The 26,606-nt window shown below is 32.1% G+C and overlaps 2 protein-coding genes across 2 annotated transcripts; both read right to left on the bottom strand.

The window, feature by feature from the left end:
* Positions 1-2,710: 2,710 nt before the first annotated feature.
* On the bottom strand, positions 2,711-5,975 carry LOC136272526 (tripartite motif-containing protein 2-like). Its single transcript, XM_066074221.1, has one exon. It carries the CDS (start codon positions 5,886-5,888, stop codon positions 4,692-4,694), a length of 1,197 nt encoding a protein of 398 aa, XP_065930293.1. The 5' UTR covers positions 5,889-5,975; the 3' UTR covers positions 2,711-4,691.
* A 5,718-nt stretch (positions 5,976-11,693) lies between these two features.
* LOC136272466 (uncharacterized) lies at positions 11,694-15,170 on the bottom strand. The gene is made up of 2 exons (XM_066074074.1): positions 15,093-15,170; positions 11,694-14,874 (listed from the first exon to the last, which is right to left on the bottom strand). The coding sequence occupies exon 2, from the start codon at positions 14,764-14,766 to the stop codon at positions 13,450-13,452; it is 1,317 nt and encodes a 438-aa protein (XP_065930146.1). The 5' UTR covers positions 14,767-14,874; positions 15,093-15,170; the 3' UTR covers positions 11,694-13,449.
* Between the last annotated feature and the right edge of the window lie 11,436 nt (positions 15,171-26,606).

Here is a 26,606-nt window from a genome sequence, read left to right as displayed (position 1 = left end):
CAGATTGACAGTATTCAGTTTGAAATAAATTGTTTGAATATGTATATTAATCCAATCATGCAGATCCAAAACATTGATTTGAATAAGTTGATATTAATCTAAATATTTTTTCTTTAAAAAAAAACTCAACTGGGAGGACGATGAGTTAGATTTTTATTATACTACAGTCATATAAATCCTTTTTTGTGTACTATTTGTAACAATTGGTGTTGCTGTAAAAAAAATAATTCATTGTCCATCTGAATCTAATGTCAGTATATAAGATGTCATCAGTGTGCATAACAGCTCCTTTTGGGGCTTTTTGTTTAGGTTTGAACAATACAGAATAAATTATACATGTACACAACTCAGAAGTACTACCTAAAAATGATCTTCATAAACTATTAAAAGAAAGATCAAATTACATTTGGATAAAATTCAAGGAGTCTTGAGATTAATACGTTTTTAAACCCTGAATACTATGTTAAAAAACGACTGTTTCAGTCTTTACTGCTTATGAAATTTGGTAGTTCTTTTAATTAAATTTCAATAAACAAACATGATCAAATACCATACTAAAAAATGAAATTAAAAGATGTTTCGGTTATTAGTATTGAGATTAAAGTAGACCCCTGATTTTGTGGAACTAAAGAAATTTACAAACATATTTGCTTACAGGTACCAGGATTTATGGTAATACTTCTTAAATCAAAAAATCCTTTATTAAGTACAATTAACGTAATTAGGGTTTATTTAGGGTTTAAGATCCAGTGAAATTCCTGGTTACGAAAAGACTCTATACATTATCACTTACTATGTGTTGACAAAACAAAATCCTTTCTTTAGAAACAATGATTCCATGTTTTTAATGATTTTTATCTTTTAAAAATCCAACATCTTACATATTTTTTCCAGCATGAAGTATATAGATCAATGAAAAGTTAACAGTACAGGTCACAATTTTTACTCCTATTCATGATTGCTGAGGAAACAGAAATGGGATTTCTAACCGTAGAATAACTCTGTTTATGTACTGGGTTCTCTAACTTTACATAGCAGTGTTCAAAAGTTAATGACTTCAGATTTTAGATAAGAGCAATTTAGAAATCCCTATGGTTGAAAGATACAGCGAATGGGCAGTGTGTCGGCTGTTACGTCGCACCGAAGGTTTCTGATCTCAGAGGCTTCAGATATGCATATTGAGGTCACGCGTTTTATCAGCTCAGTAATTCAGCAATAGCTGTGAAACAGATGGGAGTAGTAAGGAAAATTTTGCAGAAATTGTATCCCACCCACAATTCAACTTGTTGGTCAATGTTTTTGTGATTGTGTCCTTTAAGACTTTTCTTATTTAGGATGCCTTATTTTCCCAAAATACAAATGTGAAATAGCTTTGTAAATGCCTTTAAAAACACATTTAAATAATTGTTATTGTATGATTATGTTACTAATGTGGTATTTGATCATTCATTGAGGATTGATATGTTTCAATAATCGTGATGATTTCGTATCGTCGATAACATCTTCATACTTCATTAACATGCGTGTCTAAAAATTATTAATATTAATTTTTTTCAAATTCTCAAATCACACATTCAAAATATCAGTGAGCGATGAACACCTTAAATAGAATCAATATTTTTCTGGACCGAGTTTCAGACACTCAAAACATTAGTTATAAGATCAAAATCAAACTATATAAGTCCAAGGTAAGGGCAAGAAAAAATACATGAGAATTTTTAAAACTAAAGGAAGAGATACCGTTTCTACGTATACGCCTTTAAAACTGTACTGCCAATGGTATGTACAAGTCATACTATTTATTTTGTGTTCATTGATTTAAAATTGCATTTTAGCAACTGCTATTGCCCCCATTTATTTAAAAAAAAACAGTGTAGGCACGCTTTCCAAAAATAAATAATAAACATTTTCTTTCACAATCACCAATATTTCTATCATTGATTTGGCATTATATTCCAACATTATCCATCGCATATAATTTACGGGATTAAATACAAGCAGAAGCTACAAAAAGTTTAATTGGATTAAGAAATAGTTTATAAAATTGAAAACGGATAATCATATAAATTGTGGGTTTCAAAATTCATGCGCGGATCTAGCAGAGGGTCGGGATGTTTGAAACTCAACCTTATTAACTTCACATATAGTAAAGTTACTGATCATAGGCCTTGAATACCATCCTTCGGAGCCACCTCTAAACACCCCCAATCTGGAGCGGCACAGCTTTACACACTTGAAAAATACATTACGTATTGCAGGGCGGCGTTTTATATATGCTGATTTTAATCATATTGGTCAAAATGACAAACGCCAGTCACTGTAACTTTTTTAAGGTTTTTGCGAAAGTACTTTTTGTAATCTACACGCATAGCTTAAGCAATTTAATACAACTTTCAGTTTTTAAAGTGCAACTTACAGAGATATTGCATTTCCTTAAATATTTTTTCCGAATGAAGCATATTGCAAAAAAATCTTATTTGATTAATACTAAAAGTAAAAAAAAATTGAATGTTAACTTCTTTGTCCTAATATGACGTAGTTTTCATGCATACAATTTCAACCAGCAATGGAATTTGTTAAAAGTCTCAAACCTTTACTCAAATTATTAAAGACTTGTCGGGAAAATCTTATCAATAAAGAAAAAATTATAAGTCATCTTTAAAAAATCATGTGCAATTTATCAAAAACACTATTTGCTCAATGATACAAACTATTTTGTATGTACAGACCTTTCAAAGTAAAAGTGACAAAAAGTGTCAACTGAAAAGTAGAACAGCCCTCTACAAGTATAACCGATATACTCACTAACATGTTTAAACGGACATTATACAAAAAATATAGAATCACATGGGTTGTCACAATTCTTATTGAATTTGTTTATTGATTTAATGCGTAAAAATTAGATTTAAGGTATGCATGGATATTATACAAACCTATATAAAACATATTCAGTTCATTTACATTCTTCACATAAAGAGTTTAGGCAAAAACAAAATTGGACTTTTAGCGAAAGAGAAGATATTCTGACTAAATTTTTCAAATGTTGTTTACTATAAAATTAACAGATAAATCAGTCATATTTAATCTTGAAAACAATTGATACGATCTCAACTCTTCAGGTAAAAACATAATCAAAGTACATGTACTTAAGTTAGAGATAATTAGACTCAGCTTCGTTATTTTTATCTTACTCTAAACAAAAAAAAATGTCAGTATGACTAAAAGCATAAAACAACAACCTATGTAATGAAAACAATTAATAACTGTTTCAAAACTGTCATATTTCAATATAATATTCATTTTATACGATATGTTTACTAGTAATATTCAAATTATAAATAGTTGTATAGTTAAGTTAGTTAATTGATCAAAAGAAGTACAAGATAACACATAAGTTATTACAACAAGCCTGATCATAAGTTATGGGATACTAGAACATTGTACCATAGCTTGACGAGTTTTCTATTGTTAAAAGTGTGGGTTATATGTACATACCACACACTTTTTTTATAGCTCCGCCCACTATCTCGAGAAAAAACAACATCAACAAGTTGTTTTTAGCGCGTCCATATTACTCCACAGTAAGAGCTTCCTCCAGATCAAAATGGCCAAAACTCAACACGGATAAATAACTCGACTAACATACATGTAGTTCGTCAAATAAATCTCATTTTTAGCTCGAAACAAAACAATATCGGCAATGGCTTTGTCAGAAAGACTCTATTTTAATATTCCTCTCCATGTGTTTGGACAAGCAGAGAAACGCGTGTTAAATGAAATAGGGGTATCCCGTTTAAAGGTTTTATATAAAGTCAATCACGTGATAGGAAAGCGTTTGAATAGAAAACTTGTTTTGTGGACAGAGTGAATAGCGGTAGCCAATCGAATTCGACATTAACCATTTACGGTTTCGCGGCATGCATTTCTCAAATAATTTTTTTTTTTGCTTATTGATTTTGATCAAAATATATATGTACATGTTTTTCAGCCACTTTAAAAAACATACATTGATACAGAGTATCAAATAAGATTTTAAAAACTAATTACCTTCATCAATTTAAATTTAATTTCAATCGTTTAAACAGAAGCATTGCACAATTTACGGTTCGTACATATGAAATTGTGTTAATAAGTTTACTTCTTTGAAGCAAATATCGATACTATAAGTCGGAAAATGAATGAACATGAAATAAAAATATAACAATGAGAAGTCGATATATTCTTTAGGGCTATATTTTTTTTTAAATGAAGAATAATTAATCTTTGTCGGGGATAGAAAGTCATTTTGGAAATTCACGCAGTACAATGTACATATATAAAGACCAATGCATTGGCACTGTATTGTTAAGAGGCAAATGCACTCCCAATATTACTATGATAATAAGATATAATGAATAATCGTAAACTATGGTACAAGTAACTTACCCCATATAATATTGTTGATTATGTGCAGATACCCGCTGGGCGTGGTCATAACGACACTTGGGAGCTACGCTCCCTTGTGTCATTATGACCACTCCCATCGGGTATCTGTACATAACCAACAATATTATATGGGGTAACTACTACTTATCACTAGCATAACTATGTGCTGACATGTTTTAAACATCAACATATTCATTGTCATATTTTACATTCAATGTGTATATTCTGGTCATTTAACATGCTTTTGGAAAATATGAACACTATGATTACTTGTAATATTGAATTTTCTTTACTTTACATGTTTTGTTTTCAGCCACAAAGAGATTGTCTCTTGTGTCTACGCATAGACCGAAAGGACTCTCCAAATGGCAGTTGTCAATAAATCGGAGAAACTGTCCGTCTCTATCGACAATATGGATACCGTGGTTGTCAAGATCTGCTATCAGGATATGACTTTGGCTGTCTGTAGTGATGCCATATGGATAGAATGGTTTCTTTGTAGAAGAGGGAAGACCAGTGTACGTAAATCGGAATTTTCCTGCCTGGTTGACTACCACTACTGCTCGTGCTTCCCAATCAGACACACATAAATCTAGGTTCCTGTTCTCACTGATGTATTTAGTATAACAACCTGATGAATAGAGAGCTTGTCCATTATCCTTGAACTGTATGCTTTGTTTCTCAGTGAAACCAGAATAACGCACAACTTTTGATGGTGTTGCCCAATCATCATTGTTCAAAGCAACCAGGATATCACCACAGGAGGTACCACAGACACCTCGAGGTGTGTATCCCTGAAGTGTGACCACTGTCTCTATTTCTTTATTCTTCACAATGTTCACAGTTCTATTTGTTTTATCAATATATACTAGATCCCCGTTTCCTGTCACCGCTATGTCGTATGCACGGTTCCTTGACTTGGTTTGGATAGACTTCAGTAGCCCTCTCTGGAGGTTGTACAGTTTCAAAATGTTGCTGTTACCCCGAATCCAGATGTCATCATAACTCAGACAGGACACCGTTTCAGCATATTTATAATCGGTCTTTATCTCTGTGATGATCTGCGGCACATCAATAAGGGACCTCTCTGGTGGACAGTGCTCAGTACTCGAAGAATCCATTGTGTAGTTTTGTTCTTTTGTTTTGATAGATAATTCTGATAGAGAGCCAAAGTGTACGGATATATGTTGTTTGTCAATTTTCTGGGGAGAAAAGCGTGGTAAAGTGACCTTCAGTTTAGGTGGCAATCTTCTGAATTCCGCATTTCTGGATTTGTAAGCAGAGAAAAGACCCATGTCATCGGAATTTAATATTTTTTTCAGATCTGCAATTGTCTGTGTGATATCAGATAGCATGTGTTTTATTTCTTCTTCATGTTTATAAAAGGCAGCCAAGTATTTGGAGTCCATTTCATCAAGATCAGATTTTAGTTTCTTGATAATTACATCTATTTCTCTGTGCATTTCTTCTCCATGTTTGCTGATATCCGATGCAATCTTCTGTGAAGCTGTTTTAAGGGTACCTTTCTGAACCGGAATACTTGATGCAATCTCTTGATATTTTGATATCTTGATATCACACCTATGGGAGCGCTCTATTTTTCTTTTTTCCAACTACATCACACCTATGGGAGCGCTCTATTTTTCTTTTTATAAGGCCAAAAGGATAAGGTATCACACATTTGATAGTTTTTGTATATCCGATTTTTACACAAAAATAATAGTTACTTGACTCTGAATTGTTCACCCTTTTTCAACGTGCCATGGCAAGTATTTAACACCCTTTTTTCTCTTCATTTAACTCAAGGATGTCCCTGATTATTTTTTTTACATATTTTGTCAGATCATATAATATTTTGCGATAATCAGGAGTGTTGATACGCCGCAATTTACACATTTCCCTTCATTGTTATCTGGCTGCAACACTTTTACACGTACGACTGAAATAATGTACACTTTGTCGTGGATTAAGTTATTTTAAAAATATTCATGTGAAAAAAATTAATTTCGTTTTCTCTATTCAATAAATTTGCTCTCGAATCCCTGTAAGCTTGTTGTATGTGGCTGTTTAATGTTTATAAATTTGTACCAAAAAATTTCAATCTTTAAGACGTTTCTTATTTAGGATGCCTTATTTTCCCAAAAATACAAATGTGAAATAGCTTTGTGAATGCCTATAAAATCATATTTAAATAATTGTAATTGTATGATTATGCCACTAATGTAGTTTTTGATCATCCATTGAGGATTGACATGTTTTAATAATTGTGATGATTTTGTATCTTCATACTTCATTAACATGCGTGTCTAAAAATTATTAATATTAAATTTTCTCAAATTCTTAAACCACCCATTCTAAATATCAGTGAGCGATGAACACCTTAAATAGAATCAATATTTTTCAGGACCGACTTTCAAACACTCAAAACATTAGTTATAAGATCAAAATCAAACTATATAATTCCAAGGTAAGGGCAAGAAAAGATACATGAGAATTTTTAAAACTAAAGGAAAAGAAACCGTTTCTACGTATACGCCTTTAAAACTGTACTGCCAATGGTATGTACAAGTCATAATAATTATATTGTTTTCATTGATTTAAAATTGCATTTTAGCAACTGCTATTGCCCCCATTTATTAAAAAAACCCGCGTAGGCACGCTTTCCAAAAATAAATAAGATGCATTATATTCCAATATTATCCACCGCATATAATTTACGGGATTAAATACAAGCAGAAGGTACAAAAAGTTCAATTGGATTAAGAAATAGGTAATAAAATTTAAAACGAATAATTATATAAACTGTGGGTTTCAAAATTCATGCGCGGATCTAGCAGGGGGTCGGGATGTTTGAAACTCAACCTTATTAATTTCACATATAGTAAAGTTACTGAACGCCTTGAATATCATCCTTCGGAGCCCCCTCTAAACACCCCCAATCTGGAGCAGCACAGGTTTACGTACTCGAAAAATACATTACGTATTGCAGAGCAGCGTTTTATATATGCTGATTTTAATAATATTGGTAAAAATGACAAACGCCAGTCACTGTGATTTTTTTTTGATAGATATATGATTGTTGTTAAAAAAAACCCACCTGACTTGGATTGTCTCTAATTCTTCAATACTGAATTTTAGGGAATTAATACGGTGAACAGACCAAGGTCTTTCTTATAAAATAATAGACCTTGCAAATAACAGGCCGAGTGCAGTTCAAGTGCATATGACTATTCATCAACTGTAAAGGAACTCTAAGGTGAATGTATATCATATCTTTGCCATTCGGCCACTTTTCAAGACCTTCCAGTTAACATTTAGTTCACTCAATCGTACATCAATCAACATTAGATTAAACAGATAAAATGCTACAATGGCACTATCGATAGCAACATGGTATTGTAATGCTTTGTATGCATCCCTGTAAGCTTGTTTTATATGGCTGTTTAATGTTTATAATTTTGTACAAAAAAATATCAATCTTTAAAGGACAGGTGACACAAAATCATTTTCTTCTAAAATCATTTTCTATGATAAATATAAATCAGTTTATAACAATTTTTCTATTTGACTAGCAGCAGATAAGAACACACAGCTCAATTAAGTGTGCTGAAAATCCCAGCTGCAACAGATCTCCGAGTTTTGCCGATCTTTAATGAGATAAGAAACCCCTTTGCGTTATTCGTCAAAGATGACATAGTCAGCTATCGGCTACATAGTAAACAGAGCAATGGACGATGATTTATTTACACGTACAGGATAGTGTATTTGTGTTGCAAATGATGCTTTTGAAATAAAGTGAATTTATTAAAAGCATATTTTATTGAAAAGTTTAGTGTATGAACCCTCTCCTGAAAACAAAGTAGGAAGATTACAGAATGTACAAGATTACATGTTGTATTATTGGTTAATGGAGTTTTTGAGAAATTTTGTGTACATAAGATAGTGGTAATAGAAATTGAAAAAAAGTAATTAGATTAGAATGAATCTGAAGATTCTGTGATTGATAATCATTTATAGCAGATTATTAGCCAGACAGGCAACCACTTGTTCAGATTGACAGTATTCAGTTTGAAATAAATTGTTTGAATATGTATATTAATCCAATCATGCAGATCCAAAACATTGATTTGAATAAGTTGATATTAATCTAAATATTTTTTCTTTAAAAAAAAACTCAACTGGGAGGACGATGAGTTAGATTTTTATTATACTACAGTCATATAAATCCTTTTTTGTGTACTATTTGTAACAATTGGTGTTGCTGTAAAAAAAATAATTCATTGTCCATCTGAATCTAATGTCAGTATATAAGATGTCATCAGTGTGCATAACAGCTCCTTTTGGGGCTTTTTGTTTAGGTTTGAACAATACAGAATAAATTATACATGTACACAACTCAGAAGTACTACCTAAAAATGATCTTCATAAACTATTAAAAGAAAGATCAAATTACATTTGGATAAAATTCAAGGAGTCTTGAGATTAATACGTTTTTAAACCCTGAATACTATGTTAAAAAACGACTGTTTCAGTCTTTACTGCTTATGAAATTTGGTAGTTCTTTTAATTAAATTTCAATAAACAAACATGATCAAATACCATACTAAAAAATGAAATTAAAATATGTTTCGGTTATTAGTATTGAGATTAAAGTAGACCCCTGATTTTGTGGAACTAAAGAAATTTACAAACATATTTGCTTACAGGTACCAGGATTTATGGTAATACTTCTTAAATCAAAAAATCCTTTATTAAGTACAATTAACGTAATTAGGGTTTATTTAGGGTTTAAGATCCAGTGAAATTCCTGGTTACGAAAAGACTCTATACATTATCACTTACTATGTGTTGACAAAACAAAATCCTTTCTTTAGAAACAATGATTCCATGTTTTTAATGATTTTTATCTTTTAAAAATCCAACATCTTACATATTTTTTCCAGCATGAAGTATATAGATCAATGAAAAGTTAACAGTACAGGTCACAATTTTTACTCCTATTCATGATTGCTGAGGAAACAGAAATGGGATTTCTAACCGTAGAATAACTCTGTTTATGTACTGGGTTCTCTAACTTTACATAGCAGTGAGCAAAAGTTAATGACTTCAGATTTTAGATAAGAGCAATTTAGAAATCCCTATGGTTGAAAGATACAGCGAATGGGCAGTGTGTCGGCTGTTACGTCGCACCGAAGGTTTCTGATCTCAGAGGCTTCAGATATGCATATTGAGGTCACGCGTTTTATCAGCTCAGTAATTCAGCAATAGCTGTGAAACAGATGGGAGTAGTAAGGAAAATTTTGCAGAAATTGTATCCCACCCACAATTCAACTTGTTGGTCAATGTTTTTGTGATTGTGTCCTTTAAGACTTTTCTTATTTAGGATGCCTTATTTTCCCAAAATACAAATGTGAAATAGCTTTGTAAATGCCTATAAAAACACATTTAAATAATTGTTATTGTATGATTATGTTACTAATGTGGTATTTGATCATTCATTGAGGATTGATATGTTTCAATAATCGTGATGATTTCGTATCGTCGATAACATCTTCATACTTCATTAACATGCGTGTCTAAAAATTATTAATATTAATTTTTTTTCAAATTCTCAAATCACACATTCTAAATATCAGTGAGCGATGAACACCTTAAATAGAATCAATATTTTTCTGGACCGAGTTTCAGACACTCAAAACATTAGTTATAAGATCAAAATCAAACTATATAAGTCCAAGGTAAGGGCAAGAAAAAATACATGAGAATTTTTAAAACTAAAGGAAGAGATACCGTTTCTACGTATACGCCTTTAAAACTGTACTGCCAATGGTATGTACAAGTCATACTATTTATTTTGTGTTCATTGATTTAAAATTGCATTTTAGCAACTGCTATTGCCCCCATTTATTTAAAAAAAAAACAGTGTAGGCACGCTTTCCAAAAATAAATAATAAACATTTTCTTTCACAATCACCAATATTTCTATCATTGATTTGGCATTATATTCCAACATTATCCATCGCATATAATTTACGGGATTAAATACAAGCAGAAGCTACAAAAAGTTTAATTGGATTAAGAAATAGTTTATAAAATTGAAAACGGATAATCATATAAATTGTGGGTTTCAAAATTCATGCGCGGATCTAGCAGAGGGTCGGGATGTTTGAAACTCAACCTTATTAACTTCACATATAGTAAAGTTACTGATCATAGGCCTTGAATACCATCCTTCGGAGCCACCTCTAAACACCCCCAATCTGGAGCGGCACAGCTTTACACACTTGAAAAATACATTACGTATTGCAGGGCGGCGTTTTATATATGCTGATTTTAATCATATTGGTCAAAATGACAAACGCCAGTCACTGTAACTTTTTTAAGGTTTTTGCGAAAGTACTTTTTGTAATCTACACGCATAGCTTAAGCAATTTAATACAACTTTCAGTTTTTAAAGTGCAACTTACAGAGATATTGCATTTCCTTAAATATTTTTTCCGAATGAAGCATATTGCAAAAAAATCTTATTTGATTAATACTAAAAGTAAAAAAAAATTGAATGTTAACTTCTTTGTCCTAATATGACGTAGTTTTCATGCATACAATTTCAACCAGCAATGGAATTTGTTAAAAGTCTCAAACCTTTACTCAAATTATTAAAGACTTGTCGGGAAAATCTTATCAATAAAGAAAAAATTATAAGTCATCTTTAAAAAATCATGTGCAATTTATCAAAAACACTATTTGCTCAATGATACAAACTATTTTGTATGTACAGACCTTTCAAAGTAAAAGTGACAAAAAGTGTCAACTGAAAAGTAGAACAGCCCTCTACAAGTATAACCGATATACTCACTAACATGTTTAAACGGACATTATACAAAAAATATAGAATCACATGGGTTGTCACAATTCTTATTGAATTTGTTTATTGATTTAATGCGTAAAAATTAGATTTAAGGTATGCATGGATATTATACAAACCTATATAAAACATATTCAGTTCATTTACATTCTTCACATAAAGAGTTTAGGCAAAAACAAAATTGGACTTTTAGCGAAAGAGAAGATATTCTGACTAAATTTTTCAAATGTTGTTTACTATAAAATTAACAGATAAATCAGTCATATTTAATCTTGAAAACAATTGATACGATCTCAACTCTTCAGGTAAAAACATAATCAAAGTACATGTACTTAAGTTAGAGATAATTAGACTCAGCTTCGTTATTTTTATCTTACTCTAAACAAAAAAAATGTCAGTATGACTAAAAGCATAAAACAACAACCTATGTAATGAAAACAATTAATAACTGTTTCAAAACTGTCATATTTCAATATAATATTCATTTTATACGATATGTTTACTAGTAATATTCAAATTATAAATAGTTGTATAGTTAAGTTAGTTAATTGATCAAAAGAAGTACAAGATAACACATAAGTTATTACAACAAGCCTGATCATAAGTTATGGGATACTAGAACATTGTACCATAGCTTGACGAGTTTTCTATTGTTAAAAGTGTGGGTTATATGTACATACCACACACTTTTTTTATAGCTCCGCCCACTATCTCGAGAAAAAACAACATCAACAAGTTGTTTTTAGCGCGTCCATATTACTCCACAGTAAGAGCTTCCTCCAGATCAAAATGGCCAAAACTCAACACGGATAAATAACTCGACTAACATACATGTAGTTCGTCAAATAAATCTCATTTTTAGCTCGAGACAAAACAATATCGGCAATGGCTTTGTCAGAAAGACTCTATTTTAATATTCCTCTCCATGTGTTTGGACAAGCAGAGAAACGCGTGTTAAATGAAATAGGGGTATCCCGTTTAAAGGTTTTATATAAAGTCAATCACGTGATAGGAAAGCGTTTGAATAGAAAACTTGTTTTGTGGACAGAGTGAATAGCGGTAGCCAATCGAATTCGACATTAACCATTTACGGTTTCGCGGCATGCATTTCTCAAATAATTTTTTTTTTGCTTATTGATTTTGATCAAAATATATATGTACATGTTTTTCAGCCACTTTAAAAAACATACATTGATACAGAGTATCAAATAAGATTTTAAAAACTAATTACCTTCATCAATTTAAATTTAATTTCAATCGTTTAAACAGAAGCATTGCACAATTTACGGTTCGTACATATGAAATTGTGTTAATAAGTTTACTTCTTTGAAGCAAATATCGATACTATAAGTCGGAAAATGAATGAACATGAAATAAAAATATAACAATGAGAAGTCGATATATTCTTTAGGGCTATATTTTTTTTTAAATGAAGAATAATTAATCTTTGTCGGGGATAGAAAGTCATTTTGGAAATTCACGCAGTACAATGTACATATATAAAGACCAATGCATTGGCACTGTATTGTTAAGAGGCAAATGCACTCCCAATATTACTATGATAATAAGATATAATGAATAATCGTAAACTATGGTACAAGTAACTTACCCCATATAATATTGTTGATTATGTGCAGATACCCGCTGGGCGTGGTCATAACGACACTTGGGAGCTACGCTCCCTTGTGTCATTATGACCACTCCCATCGGGTATCTGTACATAACCAACAATATTATATGGGGTAACTACTACTTATCACTAGCATAACTATGTGCTGACATGTTTTAAACATCAACATATTCATTGTCATATTTTACATTCAATGTGTATATTCTGGTCATTTAACATGCTTTTGGAAAATATGAACACTATGATTACTTGTAATATTGAATTTTCTTTACTTTACATGTTTTGTTTTCAGCCACAAAGAGATTGTCTCTTGTGTCTACGCATATACCGAAAGGACTCTCCAAATGGCAGTTGTCAATAAATCGGAGAAACTGTCCGTCTCTATCGACAATATGGATACCGTGGTTGTCAAGATCTGCTATCAGGATATGACTTTGGCTGTCTGTAGTGATGCCATATGGATAGAATGGTTTCTTTGTAGAAGAGGGAAGACCAGTGTACGTAAATCGGAATTTTCCTGCCTGGTTGACTACCAGCATACTGCTCGTGCTTCCCAATCAGACACACATAAATCTAGGTTCCTGTTCTCACTGATGTATTTAGTATAACAACCTGATGAATAGAGAGCTTGTCCATTATCCTTGAACTGTATGCTTTGTTTCTCAGTGAAACCAGAATAACGCACAACTTTTGATGGTGTTGCCCAATCATCATTGTTCAAAGCAACCAGGATATCACCACAGGAGGTACCACAGACACCTCGAGGTGTGTATCCCTGAAGTGTGACCACTGTCTCTATTTCTTTATTCTTCACAATGTTCACAGTTCTATTTGTTTTATCAATATATACTAGATCCCCGTTTCCTGTCACCGCTATGTCGTATGCACGGTTCCTTGACTTGGTTTGGATAGACTTCAGTAGCCCTCTCTGGAGGTTGTACAGTTTCAAAATGTTGCTGTTACCCCGAATCCAGATGTCATCATAACTCAGACAGGACACCGTTTCAGCATATTTATAATCGGTCTTTATCTCTGTGATGATCTGTGGCACATCAATAAGGGACCTCTCTGGTGGACAGTGCTCAGTACTCGAAGAATCCATTGTGTAGTTTTGTTCTTTTGTTTTGATAGATAATTCTGATAGAGAGCCAAAGTGTACGGATATATGTTGTTTGTCAATTTTCTGGGGAGAAAAGCGTGGTAAAGTGACCTTCAGTTTAGGTGGCAATCTTCTGAATTCCGCATTTCTGGATTTGTAGGCAGAGAAAAGACCCATGTCATCGGAATTTAATATTTTTTTCAGATCTGCAATTGTCTGTGTGATATCAGATAGCATGTGTTTTATTTCTTCTTCATGTTTATAAAAGGCAGCCAAGTATTTGGAGTCCATTTCATCAAGATCAGATTTTAGTTTCTTGATAATTACATCTATTTCTCTGTGCATTTCTTCTCCATGTTTGCTGATATCCGATGCAATCTTCTGTGAAGCTGTTTTAAGGGTACCTTTCTGAACCGGAATACTTGATGCAATCTCTTGATATTTGGGGTAAATAAACTTCTCTAATTCTTGTAAATCTTTCTGTAATACGGACTTTTGTTTTTCCAGAATTTTCACTATGTAGACAAATGTATGCCCTTGATGTTGTGTGGAAGAAGTGCACTGCACGCAGATTGGAATGTCGCATTGTTCACAGTAAAGTTCACATATTTTTGAAGAATGATTTGGGCATTTAGTTGAAGATCCCCGCTTTTCAAATGGTACAATTTTGTGTTCTTTAGCAAACTCGGAGAGATGTTCTCCCACACATGCTTTACACAGATGTATGTGGCAAATGTCGCAGTACATAGGGGGGGGGGGGGGACAGGTGTCTCACAGAGATCACACCGTAATACATCCTGGGCGGAACGTCGAGGGTCCATGGTCAAGTATCGTAACGGATATTTATTGAGAGTTCTGCAAAACAGAAATCATAAATTATCAAAATAAGATTTCAAAACTTTTTACACAAAATAACTGATATAACTACAGCAAAATCCAGTAATCTGAAAGTAGGACACAAATATTGTTAACGTTCTTGATTTTGACCTTTTTTGTAGATCAGGTTTTTTTTACTCGACGACCGATAAAACTGTTAATTTTTATGATGCTAAATATAATTACAAATTTCTAACGTTTCATCTCTTTCCCAACAATTTCTTTATAACAAACATGGCATTAAACTTCTAGTGTAACATGGCGACTGTCGAATTAATCCAGGTCTATCGATACTATCACGTGTTCAAATTTAAATGCCAAAGCTAGTGGTAGATCTATGGGAGCGCTCTATTTTTCTTTTTTCCAACTACATCACACCTATGGGAGCGCTCTATTTTTCTTTTTATAAGGCCAAAAGGATAAGGTATCACACATTTGATAGTTTTTGTATATCCGATTTTTACACAAAAATAATAGTTACTTGACTCTGAATTGTTCACCCTTTTTCAACGTGCCATGGCAAGTATTTAACACCCTTTTTTCTCTTCATTTAACTCAAGGATGTCCCTGATTATTTTTTTACATATTTTGTCAGATCATATAATATTTTGCGATAATCAGGAGTGTTGATACGCCGCAATTTACACATTTCCCTTCATTGTTATCTGGCTGCAACACTTTTACATGTACGACTGAAATAATGTACACTTTGTCGTGGATTAAGTTATTTTAAAAATATTCATGTGAAAAAAATTAATTTCGTTTTCTCTATTCAATAAATTTACTCTCGAATCCCTGTAAGCTTGTTGTATGTGGCTGTTTAATGTTTATAAATTTGTACCAAAAAATTTCAATCTTTAAGACGTTTCTTATTTAGGATGCCTTATTTTCCCAAAAATACAAATGTGAAATAGCTTTGTGAATGCCTATAAAATCATATTTAAATAATTGTAATTGTATGGTTATGCTACTAATGTAGTTTTTGATCATCCATTGAGGATTGACATGTTTTAATAATTGTGATGATTTTGTATCTTCATACTTCATTAACATGCGTGTCTAAAAATTATTAATATTAAATTTTCTCAAATTCTTAAACCACCCATTCTAAATATCAGTGAGCGATGAACACCTTAAATAGAATCAATATTTTTCAGGACCGACTTTCAAACACTCAAAACATTAGTTATAAGATCAAAATCAAACTATATAATTCCAAGGTAAGGGCAAGAAAAGATACATGAGAATTTTTAAAACTAAAGGAAAAGAAACCGTTTCTACGTATACGCCTTTAAAACTGTACTGCCAATGGTATGTACAAGTCATAATAATTATATTGTTTTCATTGATTTAAAATTGCATTTTAGCAACTGCTATTGCCCCCATTTATTAAAAAAAACCCGCGTAGGCACGCTTTCCAAAAATAAATAAGATGCATTATATTCCAATATTATCCACCGCATATAATTTACGGGATTAAATACAAGCAGAAGGTACAAAAAGTTCAATTGGATTAAGAAATAGGTAATAAAATTTAAAACGAATAATTATATAAACTGTGGGTTTCAAAATTCATGCGCGGATCTAGCAGGGGGTCGGGATGTTTGAAACTCAACCTTATTAATTTCACATATAGTAAAGTTACTGAACGCCTTGAATATCATCCTTCGGAGCCCCCTCTAAACACCCCCAATCTGGAGCAGCACAGGTTTACGTACTCGAAAAATACATTACGTATTGCAGAGCAGCGTTTTATATATGCTGATTTTAATAATATTGGTAAAAATGACAAACGCCAGTCACTGTGATTTTTTTTTGATAGATATATGATTGTTGTTAAAAAAAAACCACCTGACTTGGATTGTCTCTAATTCTTCAATACTGAATTTTAGGGAATTAATACGGTGAACAGACCAAGGTCTTTCTTATAAAATAATAGACCTTGCAAATAACAGGCCGAGTGCAGTTCAAGTGCATATGACTATTCATCAACTGTAAAGGAACTCTAAGGTGAATGTATATCATATCTTTGCCATTCGGCCACTTTTCAAGACCTTCCAGTTAACATTTAGTTCATTCAATCGTACATCAATCAACATTAGATTAAACAGATAAAATGCTACAATGGCACTATCGATAGCAACATGGTATTGTAATGCTTTGTATGCATCCCTGACAGCTTGTTTTATATGGCTGTTTAATGTTTATAATTTTGTACAAAAAAATATCAATCTTTAAAGGACAGGTGACACAAAATCATTTTCTTCTAAAAACATTTTCTATGATAAATATAAATCAGTTTATAACAATTTTTCTATTTGACTAGCAGCAGATAAGAACACACAGCTCAATTAAGTGTGCTGAAAATCCCAGCTGCAACAGATCTCCGAGTTTTGCCGATCTTTAATGAGATAAGAAACCCCTGTGCGTTATTCGTCAAAGATGACATAGTCAGCTATCGGCTACATAGTAAACAGAGCAATGGACGATGATTTATTTACACGTACAGGATAGTGTATTTGTGTTGCAAATGATGCTTTTGAAATAAAGTGAATTTATTAAAAGCATATTTTATTGAAAAGTTTAGTGTATGAACCCTCTCCTAAAAACAAAGTAGGAAGATTATAGAATGTACAAGATTACATGTTGTATTATTGGTTAATGGAGTTTTTGAGAAATTTTGTGTACATAAGATAGTGGTAATAGAAATTGAAAAAAAGTAATTAGATTAGAATGAATCTGAAGATTCTGTGATTGATAATCATTTATAGCAGATTATTAGCCAGACAGGCAACCACTTGTTCAGATTGACAGTATTCAGTTTGAAATAAATTGTTTGAATATGTATATTAATCCAATCATGCAGATCCAAAACATTGATTTGAATAAGTTGATATTAATCTAAATATTTTTTTCTTTAAAAAAAAACTCAACTGGGAGGACGATGAGTTAGATTTTTATGATACTACAGTCATATAAATCCTTTTTTGTGTACTATTTGTAACAATTGGTGTTGCTGTAAAAATAATTCATTGTCCATCTGAATCTAATGTCAGTATATAAGATGTCATCAGTGTGCATAACAGCTCCTTTTGGGGCTTTTTGTTTAGGTTTGAACAATACAGAATAAATTATACATGTACACAACTCAGAAGTACTACCTAAAAATGATCTTCATAAACTATTAAAAGAAAGATCAAATTACATTTGGATAAAATTCAAGGAGTCTTGAGATTAATACGTTTTTAAACCCTGAATACTATGTTAAAAACGACTGTTTCAGTCTTTACTGCTTATGAAATTTGGTAGTTCTTTTAATTAAATTTCAATAAACAAACATAATCAAATACCATACTAAAAAATGAAATTAAAATATGTTTCGGTTATTAGTATTGAGATTAAAGTAGACCCCTGATTTTGTGGAACTAAAGAAATTTACAAACATATTTGCTTACAGGTACCAGGATTTCTGGTAATACTTCTTAAATAAAAAAATCCTTTATTAAGTACAATTAACGTAATTAGGGTTTATTTAGGGTTTAAGATCCAGTGAAATTCCTGGTTACGAAAAGACTCTATACATTATCACTTACTATGTGTTGACAAAACGAAATCCTTTCTTAAGAAACAATGATTCCATGTTTTTAATGATTTTTATCTTTTAAAAATCCAACATCTGACATATTTTTTCCAGCATGAAGTATATAGATCAATGAAAAGTTAACAGGACAGGTCACAATTTTTACTCCTATTCATGATTGCTGAGGAAACAGAAATGGGATTTCTAACCGTAGAATAACTCTGTTTACAGTACCCGCAACGTTATTTTTTACAATCCTGTCCTATCGTATCGTGTATCAATCCTATCGTATCGTGCGTGTATACTGTTCTTACGTGCGTTAATCCTATCCTATCGTGCGTGTATACTGTTCTATCGTGCGTTAATGCTATCCTATCGTGCGTTAATCCTATCAGGTTTATCGTTCAATTTTAACAGTTTTTCCGTTTATCATATCGTGTTAATCGTTTCGTGCCTTTTCATAAGCAAGTAAATTAATATATTTATTTCAAAGCTGCAATTCGCTCAGTGCGCCGTATACGAAAATTTATTGAACAAGAATTGTAAAATCCTTTTCAGCAATCTATTATGATACTAATTTCTTAATTTTTTAGATCAAAATTAACCAATATTACTTGTAAATCATATCTGTAATAATTAAAAATGAAAACTTAATGTAAATTATCGAGGTTCTTATGAACGAGGTAACATATTTACCTGTATATCGAATATTTTAAATCGTACGCGAGTGTATACTTGCGTAAACATTAACTTTTATGCAATATAATGTGTGTTTTATGCAAAATGTTTTACAGAAACAAAAGTACCGGTATTTATGATACATGTATAATTTATATTTAATTAAAACCAGAGCTGAACCTGTTATTTTCTGTGTGATAGTTGATTTTGGGCTGAAATTTTCTCGGCAATCGGTGTGTGGTAATGAAAATAATGTTAGCAAATCGTACGCTGAAAGTGAACCTGCGGAAATATTTATCTAATTTGTATGTAATATAAATCGTTTTTAATGCATCATTTTCTTACACAGAAAGAAATGTATTTATGACAAATGTTATATTTACTTATTATTAAACAAGAGTTTGATTTTTATAATTGAACCCGCTATTTTCCGTGAAATTTGATCTCGGGCTGAAATATTCGCGGCGATCGGCTAGGGTGTTCGGTATTGAAAACAACGATAACAATTCAGAAGATTTATTGATTATTTAAGCTCATAATTTTAGTGAAAAAAATTAACTGGTCATTTTTATACATTCTATAAATAATGCAGCGATGATTAACAAGTCGGTAATTGTTACTAAATAGAATTTCCACGTAAATCTTTATTCGTGCGTGTTCTATCTCAAATTCTGCCATTAACAGATTATTCGTGTAAATCGTTTAAAGCGATTATATGTTTATCATGAACATCGTTTATCCTTTCCTATCGTGTATCAATCCTATCCTATCGTGCGTGTATACTGTTCTATCGTGCGTTAATCCTATCCTATCGTGCGTGTATATTGTCCTATCGTGCGTTAATGCTATCCTATCGTGCGTGAATCCTATCCTATCGTTTATCTTGAAAAAAATAACGTTGCGGGTACTGTATGTACTGGGTTCTCTAACTTTACATAGCAGTGAGCAAAAGTTAATGACTTCAGATTTTAGATAAGAGCAATTTAGAAATCCCTATGGTTGAAAGATACAGCGAATGGGCAGTGTGTCGGCTATTACGTCGCACCGAAGGTTTCCGATCTCAGAGGCTTCAGATATGCATATTGAGGTCACGCGTTTTATCAGCTCAGTAATTCAGCAATAGCTGTGAAACAGATGGGAGTAGTAAGGAAAATTTTGCAGAAATTGTATCCCACCCACAATTCAACTTGTTGGTCAATGTTTTTGTGATTGTATCACCTGTCCTTTAAGACTTTTCTTATTTAGGATGCCTTATTTTCCCAAAATACAAATGTGAAATAGCTTTGTGAATGCCTACAAAAACACATTTAAATAATTGTTATTGTATGATTATGTTACTAATGTGGGATTTGATCATTCATTGAGGATTGATATGTTTCAATAATCGTGATGATTTTGTATCGTCGATAACATCTTCATACTTCATTAACATGCGTGTCTAAAAATTATTAATATTAAATTTTTTCAAATTCTCAAATCACACATTCTAAATATCAGTGAGCGATGAACACCTTAAATAGAATCAATATTTTTCGGGACCGAGTTTCAGACACTCAAAACACTAGTTATAAGATCAAAATCAAACTATATAACTCCAAGGTAAGGGCAAGAAAAAATACATGAGAATTTTTAAAACTAAAGGAATAGATACCGTTTCTACGTATACGCCAAGTCATACTATTTATTTTGTGTTCATTGATTTAAAATTGCATTTAAGCAACTGCTATTGCCCCCATTTATTAAAAAAAAACAGAGTAGGCACGCTTTCCAAAAATAAATAATAAACATTTTCTTTCACAATCACCAATATTTCTATCATTGATTTGGCATTATATTCCAACATTATCCATCGCATATAATTTACGGGATTAAATACAAGCAGAAGCTACAAAAAGTTTAATTGGATTTAGAAATAGTTTATAAAATTGAAAACGGATAATCATATAAATTGTGGGTTTCAAAATTCATGCGCGGATCTAGCAGAGGGTCGGGCTGTTTGAATCTCAACCTTATTAACTTCACATATAGTAAAGTTACTGATCATAGGCCTTGAATACCATCCTTCGGAGCCACCTCTAAACACCCCCAATCTGGAGCAGCACAGCTTTACACACTTGAAAAATACATTACGTATTGCAGGGCGGCGTTTTATATATGCTGATTTTAATCATATTGGTCAAAATGACAAACGCCAGTCACTGTAACTTTTTTAAGGTTTTTGCGAAAGTACTTTTTGTAATCTACACGCATAGCTTAAGCAATTAAATACAACTTTCAGTTTTTAAAGTGCAACTTACAGAGATATTGCATTTCCTTAAATATTTTTTCCAAATGAAGCATATGGCAAAAAACCTTATTTGATTAATAATAAAGGTAAAAAAAAATTTGAATGTTGACTTCTTTGTCCTAATATGACGTAGTTTTCATGCACACAATTTCAACCAGCAAAGAAATTTGTTAAAAGTCTCAAACCTTTACTCACATTTTTAAAGACCTGTCGGGGAAATCTTATTAATGAAGAAAAAATTATGAGTCATCTTTTTAAAATCATGTGCAATTTATTAAAAACACTATTTGCTAAATGATACAAACTATTTTGCATGTACAGACCTTTAAAAGTTAAAGTGACAAAAAGTGTCAACTGAAAAGCAGAACAACCCTCTACACGTGTAACCAATATACTCACTGACATGTTTAAACAGACATTATACAAAAAATATAGAATCACAGGGGTTGTCACAATTCTTTATTGAAACTGTTTATTGGTTTAATGCGTGAAAATAAGATTTAGGGTATGCATGAATATTATACAAACCTATATAAAACATATTTAGTTCATTTACATTCTTCACATAAAGAGTTTAGGCAAAAACAAAATTGGACTTTTAGCGAAAGAGAAGAAATTCTAAATTTTTCAAATGTTGTTTACTATAAAATTATCAAATAAATCAGTTATATTTAATCTTGAAAAATAATTGACACGATCTCATATCTTCAGGTAAAAAAAATAATCAAAGTACATGTACATAGGTTAGAGATAATTAGACTCAGCTTCGTTATTTTTATCTTACTAAAAAAAAAATGTCAGTATGGCTAAAAGCATAAAACCACAACCTATGTAATAAAAACAATTAATAACTTTCATAAAACTTTCATTTTGCAATATAATATTCATTTTATACGATATGTTAACTAGTGATATATAAATTATAAATGGGTGGATAGTTTAGTCAGTTAAATTGATTAATAGAAGAAGCACACGATAACACATTAGTTATTACAACAAGCGTAATCATAAGGTATAGGATACTCTAGTACATTAACACTAGCATATCTATGTGTTGACATGTTTTAAACACCAGCATAATGATTGTCGTTTTTTTACATTCAATATATATATTCCTGGTCATTTAACATGCATTTAGAAAATATGAACATTATGATTACTAGTAATATTGAATTTTCTTTACTTTATACGTTTTCTTATCAGCCACAAATAGATTGTCATTTGTGTCTACACATAGACCAAAAGGTTCCTCCAAATGGCAGTTGTCAATAAAACGGAGAAACTGACCGTCTCTATCGACAATGTGGATACCGTGGTTGTGAAGATCTGCTATCAGGATATGACTTTGGCTGTCTGTAGTGATGCCAAATGGATCGAATGGTTTCTTTGTAGAAGAGGGAAGACCAGTGTACGTAAACCGGAAATGGCCTGCCTGGTTGACCACCACTACTGCACTGGCTTTCCAATCAGACACACATATATCTAGGTTTTTGTTCTCACTGATGTATTTAAAATAGTAACCTAATGAATAGAGAGCTTGTCCATTGTCATTGTACTGTATACTTTGTTTCTCAGTGAAGTCAGAATAACGCACAACTGTTGATGGTGTTTTCCAATCATTGTTGTACATAGCAACCAGGATTTCACCACAGGAGGTATACAGACACCGCAAGGTCTCCATCCCTGTAGTGTGACCACTGTCTGTATGTCTTTATTCTTCACTATGTTCACAGTTCTATTTGTTTTATCAGTATATACCAGATCCCCACTTCTCGTTACTGCTACGTCATCTGCTCGGTTCCCTGACTTGGTTTGGATTGACTTTAACAGTCCTCTCTGGAGGTTGTACAGTATCAAAATGTTGTCGTTACCATGAATCCAGATGTCCTCATCATTCAGACAGGACACATTTTCAGCATATTGAAAATCGGTTTTTATCTCTTTGATGATATGGGCACATCAATAAGATACTTCTCTGGTGGATAGTTTTCACTACTGGGAGAATCCGTTGTGTAGTCGTGTTCTTCTGTTTTGACAGATAATTTAGACAAAGATCAGATTTTAGTTTCTTGACAATCATATATATTTCCCTGTGCATTTCTTCTCCATGTTTGCTGATATCCGAGGCAATTTTCTGTGAAGTTTTATTAAGGTTAGCTTTTTGAACCGGAATGTTTGATGCAATTTCTTGATATTTGGGGATCATAGAGTTCTCTAGTTCTTGTAAATCTCTCTGTAAAACAGATTTTTGTTTTTCAAGAATATTTACTATGTAGACAAATGCATGACCTTGATGTTTTGAAGAAGAAGTGCACTGTGAGCAAATTGGAGTGTTGCATTGTTCACAGAAAAGTTCACATATTTTTGAAGAATAATTTGGACATTTAGTTGTAGATTCTCGCTTTTCAAACGGTACAATTTTGTGTTCTTTGGAAAAGTCAGAGAGATGTTCCCCAACACATGCTTTACACAGATGTAAGTAGCAAATGTCGCAGTACATAGGGGGAACAGGTGTCTCACAGAGATCACACCGTAACACATCCTGGGCGTTACGTTGAGAGTCCATGGTCATGTACCGCGAAAGGTATTTATGAAGAATTCTGCCAAAAAAGAAAAAGAAATCATAAACCATCAAATTATGATTTCAGAACATTTTACACAAAAAAGCTGATATTACTTGCAGCAAAAACCAGTCAATCGACGATAGGTCACAATTATGGTAAACGTTCTTGATTTTGACCTTTTTGTAGATCAACGTTATTTAACAACGTGTTATTTACTGCTATAAAGGTCGATTTTGTGATAAATAAATACATAATTCTTACATCTCATCTCATCCACACAAACTCCTTAATCACAAATATAGCAGAAACCTTTATACTGTTCAAGCATATGGCGAATGTCGTGGGCTTCCGAATGTCGTATCGAAGTACGATATATACTATCACGTGTTCAAATTCCGACACCCAGGTTAGTGGTGGATCTATGGGGCGCCCCACTTTCTCTTTAAACAGTACAAATATTACAATAAAAGTAGATAAGACATTCCACCGGCCTCTGATTATTTGTGTCCGATTTTCACACAAAAATAATAGTTATTTTATTGTAAATCGTTTCTAGAAAATTATTGCTTAATCTTAGTAAATGACACCCTCTTTCTTTTATTATACTCAAAATGTACTTAAAGGGTTATTTTCATTCATTCAGTTGCTTTTTTTAATTGTTGCGCTTCATAATTTATTTTCGCATTATCATGCGTGTTGAGACCCCGTAATTAGCATTCCTTACTTTATTGTAATCTATGCGCGCTCCGCGAATATGTAAATATGCGACAACACAAACAAAGAAATGTACACTTTTCCGTGGATTATAGTCCCAATTTATGTTGCACATTTGGACGATTTTTAATAAAGTTTACATACCCGTGAAAGATGTGCAATTGAAATCGATGAAAGGGAATATATCTAAGAAAAGTTTTTTTTCACGCATTTTCATTTTTCCATCTTAAAATTCACAGGAACGGAAACAGACCTCGAACGAAAAATTTTCATGGAGAATGTTAATATCATTTTTCTATTCGGAAGTCACTCGCAATACCTCGAACAAATTTCCAATATAATCATCCGGGTACCTTCATCTCCATTAATTAAAAATATCCGTAGACTTTTTATTTTATGCTTTGTATTGAAACCTAACAATTTTTAGCTAAAGGGGTGTTTTGAAGGGGGAAATTTGGGGAAATGTTCCTACTATTGAATGAACATCGTTACAACCCGAGAAGCATTTATAAATATCGAGTAATTTTAAAAATATATGCGGCAAAAATATCTTTAGATAGACTATAAGTATTTTAAAAATATTCCTTTGGTAAACTAAATCAGAATTTGTCTACTATATAAATTTGTTTTCAATTTCATGTAAGGTGGTCTCATCTGTCTGTTTAATGTTTATACCCCTATCGACTTGGAGAGGATGGCATGTTGTTGTTCATCATTTTTAGTGTTTAAATGTACATGTGTACATCTTTCAAATTAATTTTATAATAAAACCACTGACACGGGTTTTTTTTGCAAGATATTTGTAAGACAAATTTTTATTTTCATGCATTCTAATTAATGTTACTTCAGATTTATTTTGTTCACGAGTATTCTAAGTAGAACAATACACATATGTTCCTGATTAAAATCCGTTGAAATATACCCCATCCTGACAATTTTTATATCATTCTTTGTAGCACTACATATCACATGTTTTTTATTTATATAAGTGATACTCCTGTAAAAAATTTGTTAACAGCCGAACCTAATCTTTCATACACCAATATCTGGAACAATTTCATTGTTATTCATATTGTATGCATTGAATGTATTTTAAGTGTGACATGGCTTTCGGAATTAATCAAAAGGGTATCCAAAGAAATATCATAAAGTCCACCACCACATCATAACACTCCATTACTATATAATAAAGCCATTTTGTTTATCATATGGAGCTTTAATTTATGATATTTAGTTTATATATACATCCTCGATATCTTAGTTCCAACATGCCCACACCTGGCGGGTGCCCTAGCCAAGGTGCTACAGGAAAGTCGTTCGTGTTCCAGTCTGTGTGAAAAGAGGAGGCAGGAAAATAGCTTCCAGATTACTACTCTTTTTATTTAGATATAACATTTTAATATGGAATTTTAACAAGAAATATTAATATTAATTACAATGAATTTTATTAACATTAATATTCATTACAAAAATTTCTGAAAATAAAATATTAGTTGAACCCCCTGAATTTATTTACTTTACGTTTGAGAGAGTGCGCAAGTGTTATAATTTATCTTACCTTAAGTTTGTAATAAGAGGAGGCTTCCAAATGACTACTGGAGAGCTATGTTTTCTGCACCCCGCACACAGATTTTAAACGCACAGACAATCCTCTACATCATTCTCTTTTTAATAAGTAAAAGCGATCAAGTGCGTACTTATGATCTGACGCACCGTGGTCAGTTGTATCATTATTGTTATTGCTTTATTTCTTTTTCCCTTTTATTATTTTTTTTTTCTTACGCTTTTTTGTTCAAGCGATTTCTTGAAACAACTCGACCGATTTTCGTGAACATTTCAGATCTTGTAGGAATTGATTAAAACCTTACATATATTTTTTTATTTTAAT

The sequence above is a fragment of the Magallana gigas genome, chromosome 10, assembly GCF_963853765.1.
Source record: "Magallana gigas chromosome 10, xbMagGiga1.1, whole genome shotgun sequence".
In the NCBI taxonomy this organism is placed as follows: domain Eukaryota; kingdom Metazoa; phylum Mollusca; class Bivalvia; order Ostreida; family Ostreidae; genus Magallana; species Magallana gigas.
Note: the sequence above shows the minus strand (reverse complement) of the source record. Positions and strands in the feature narration are given on the sequence as shown.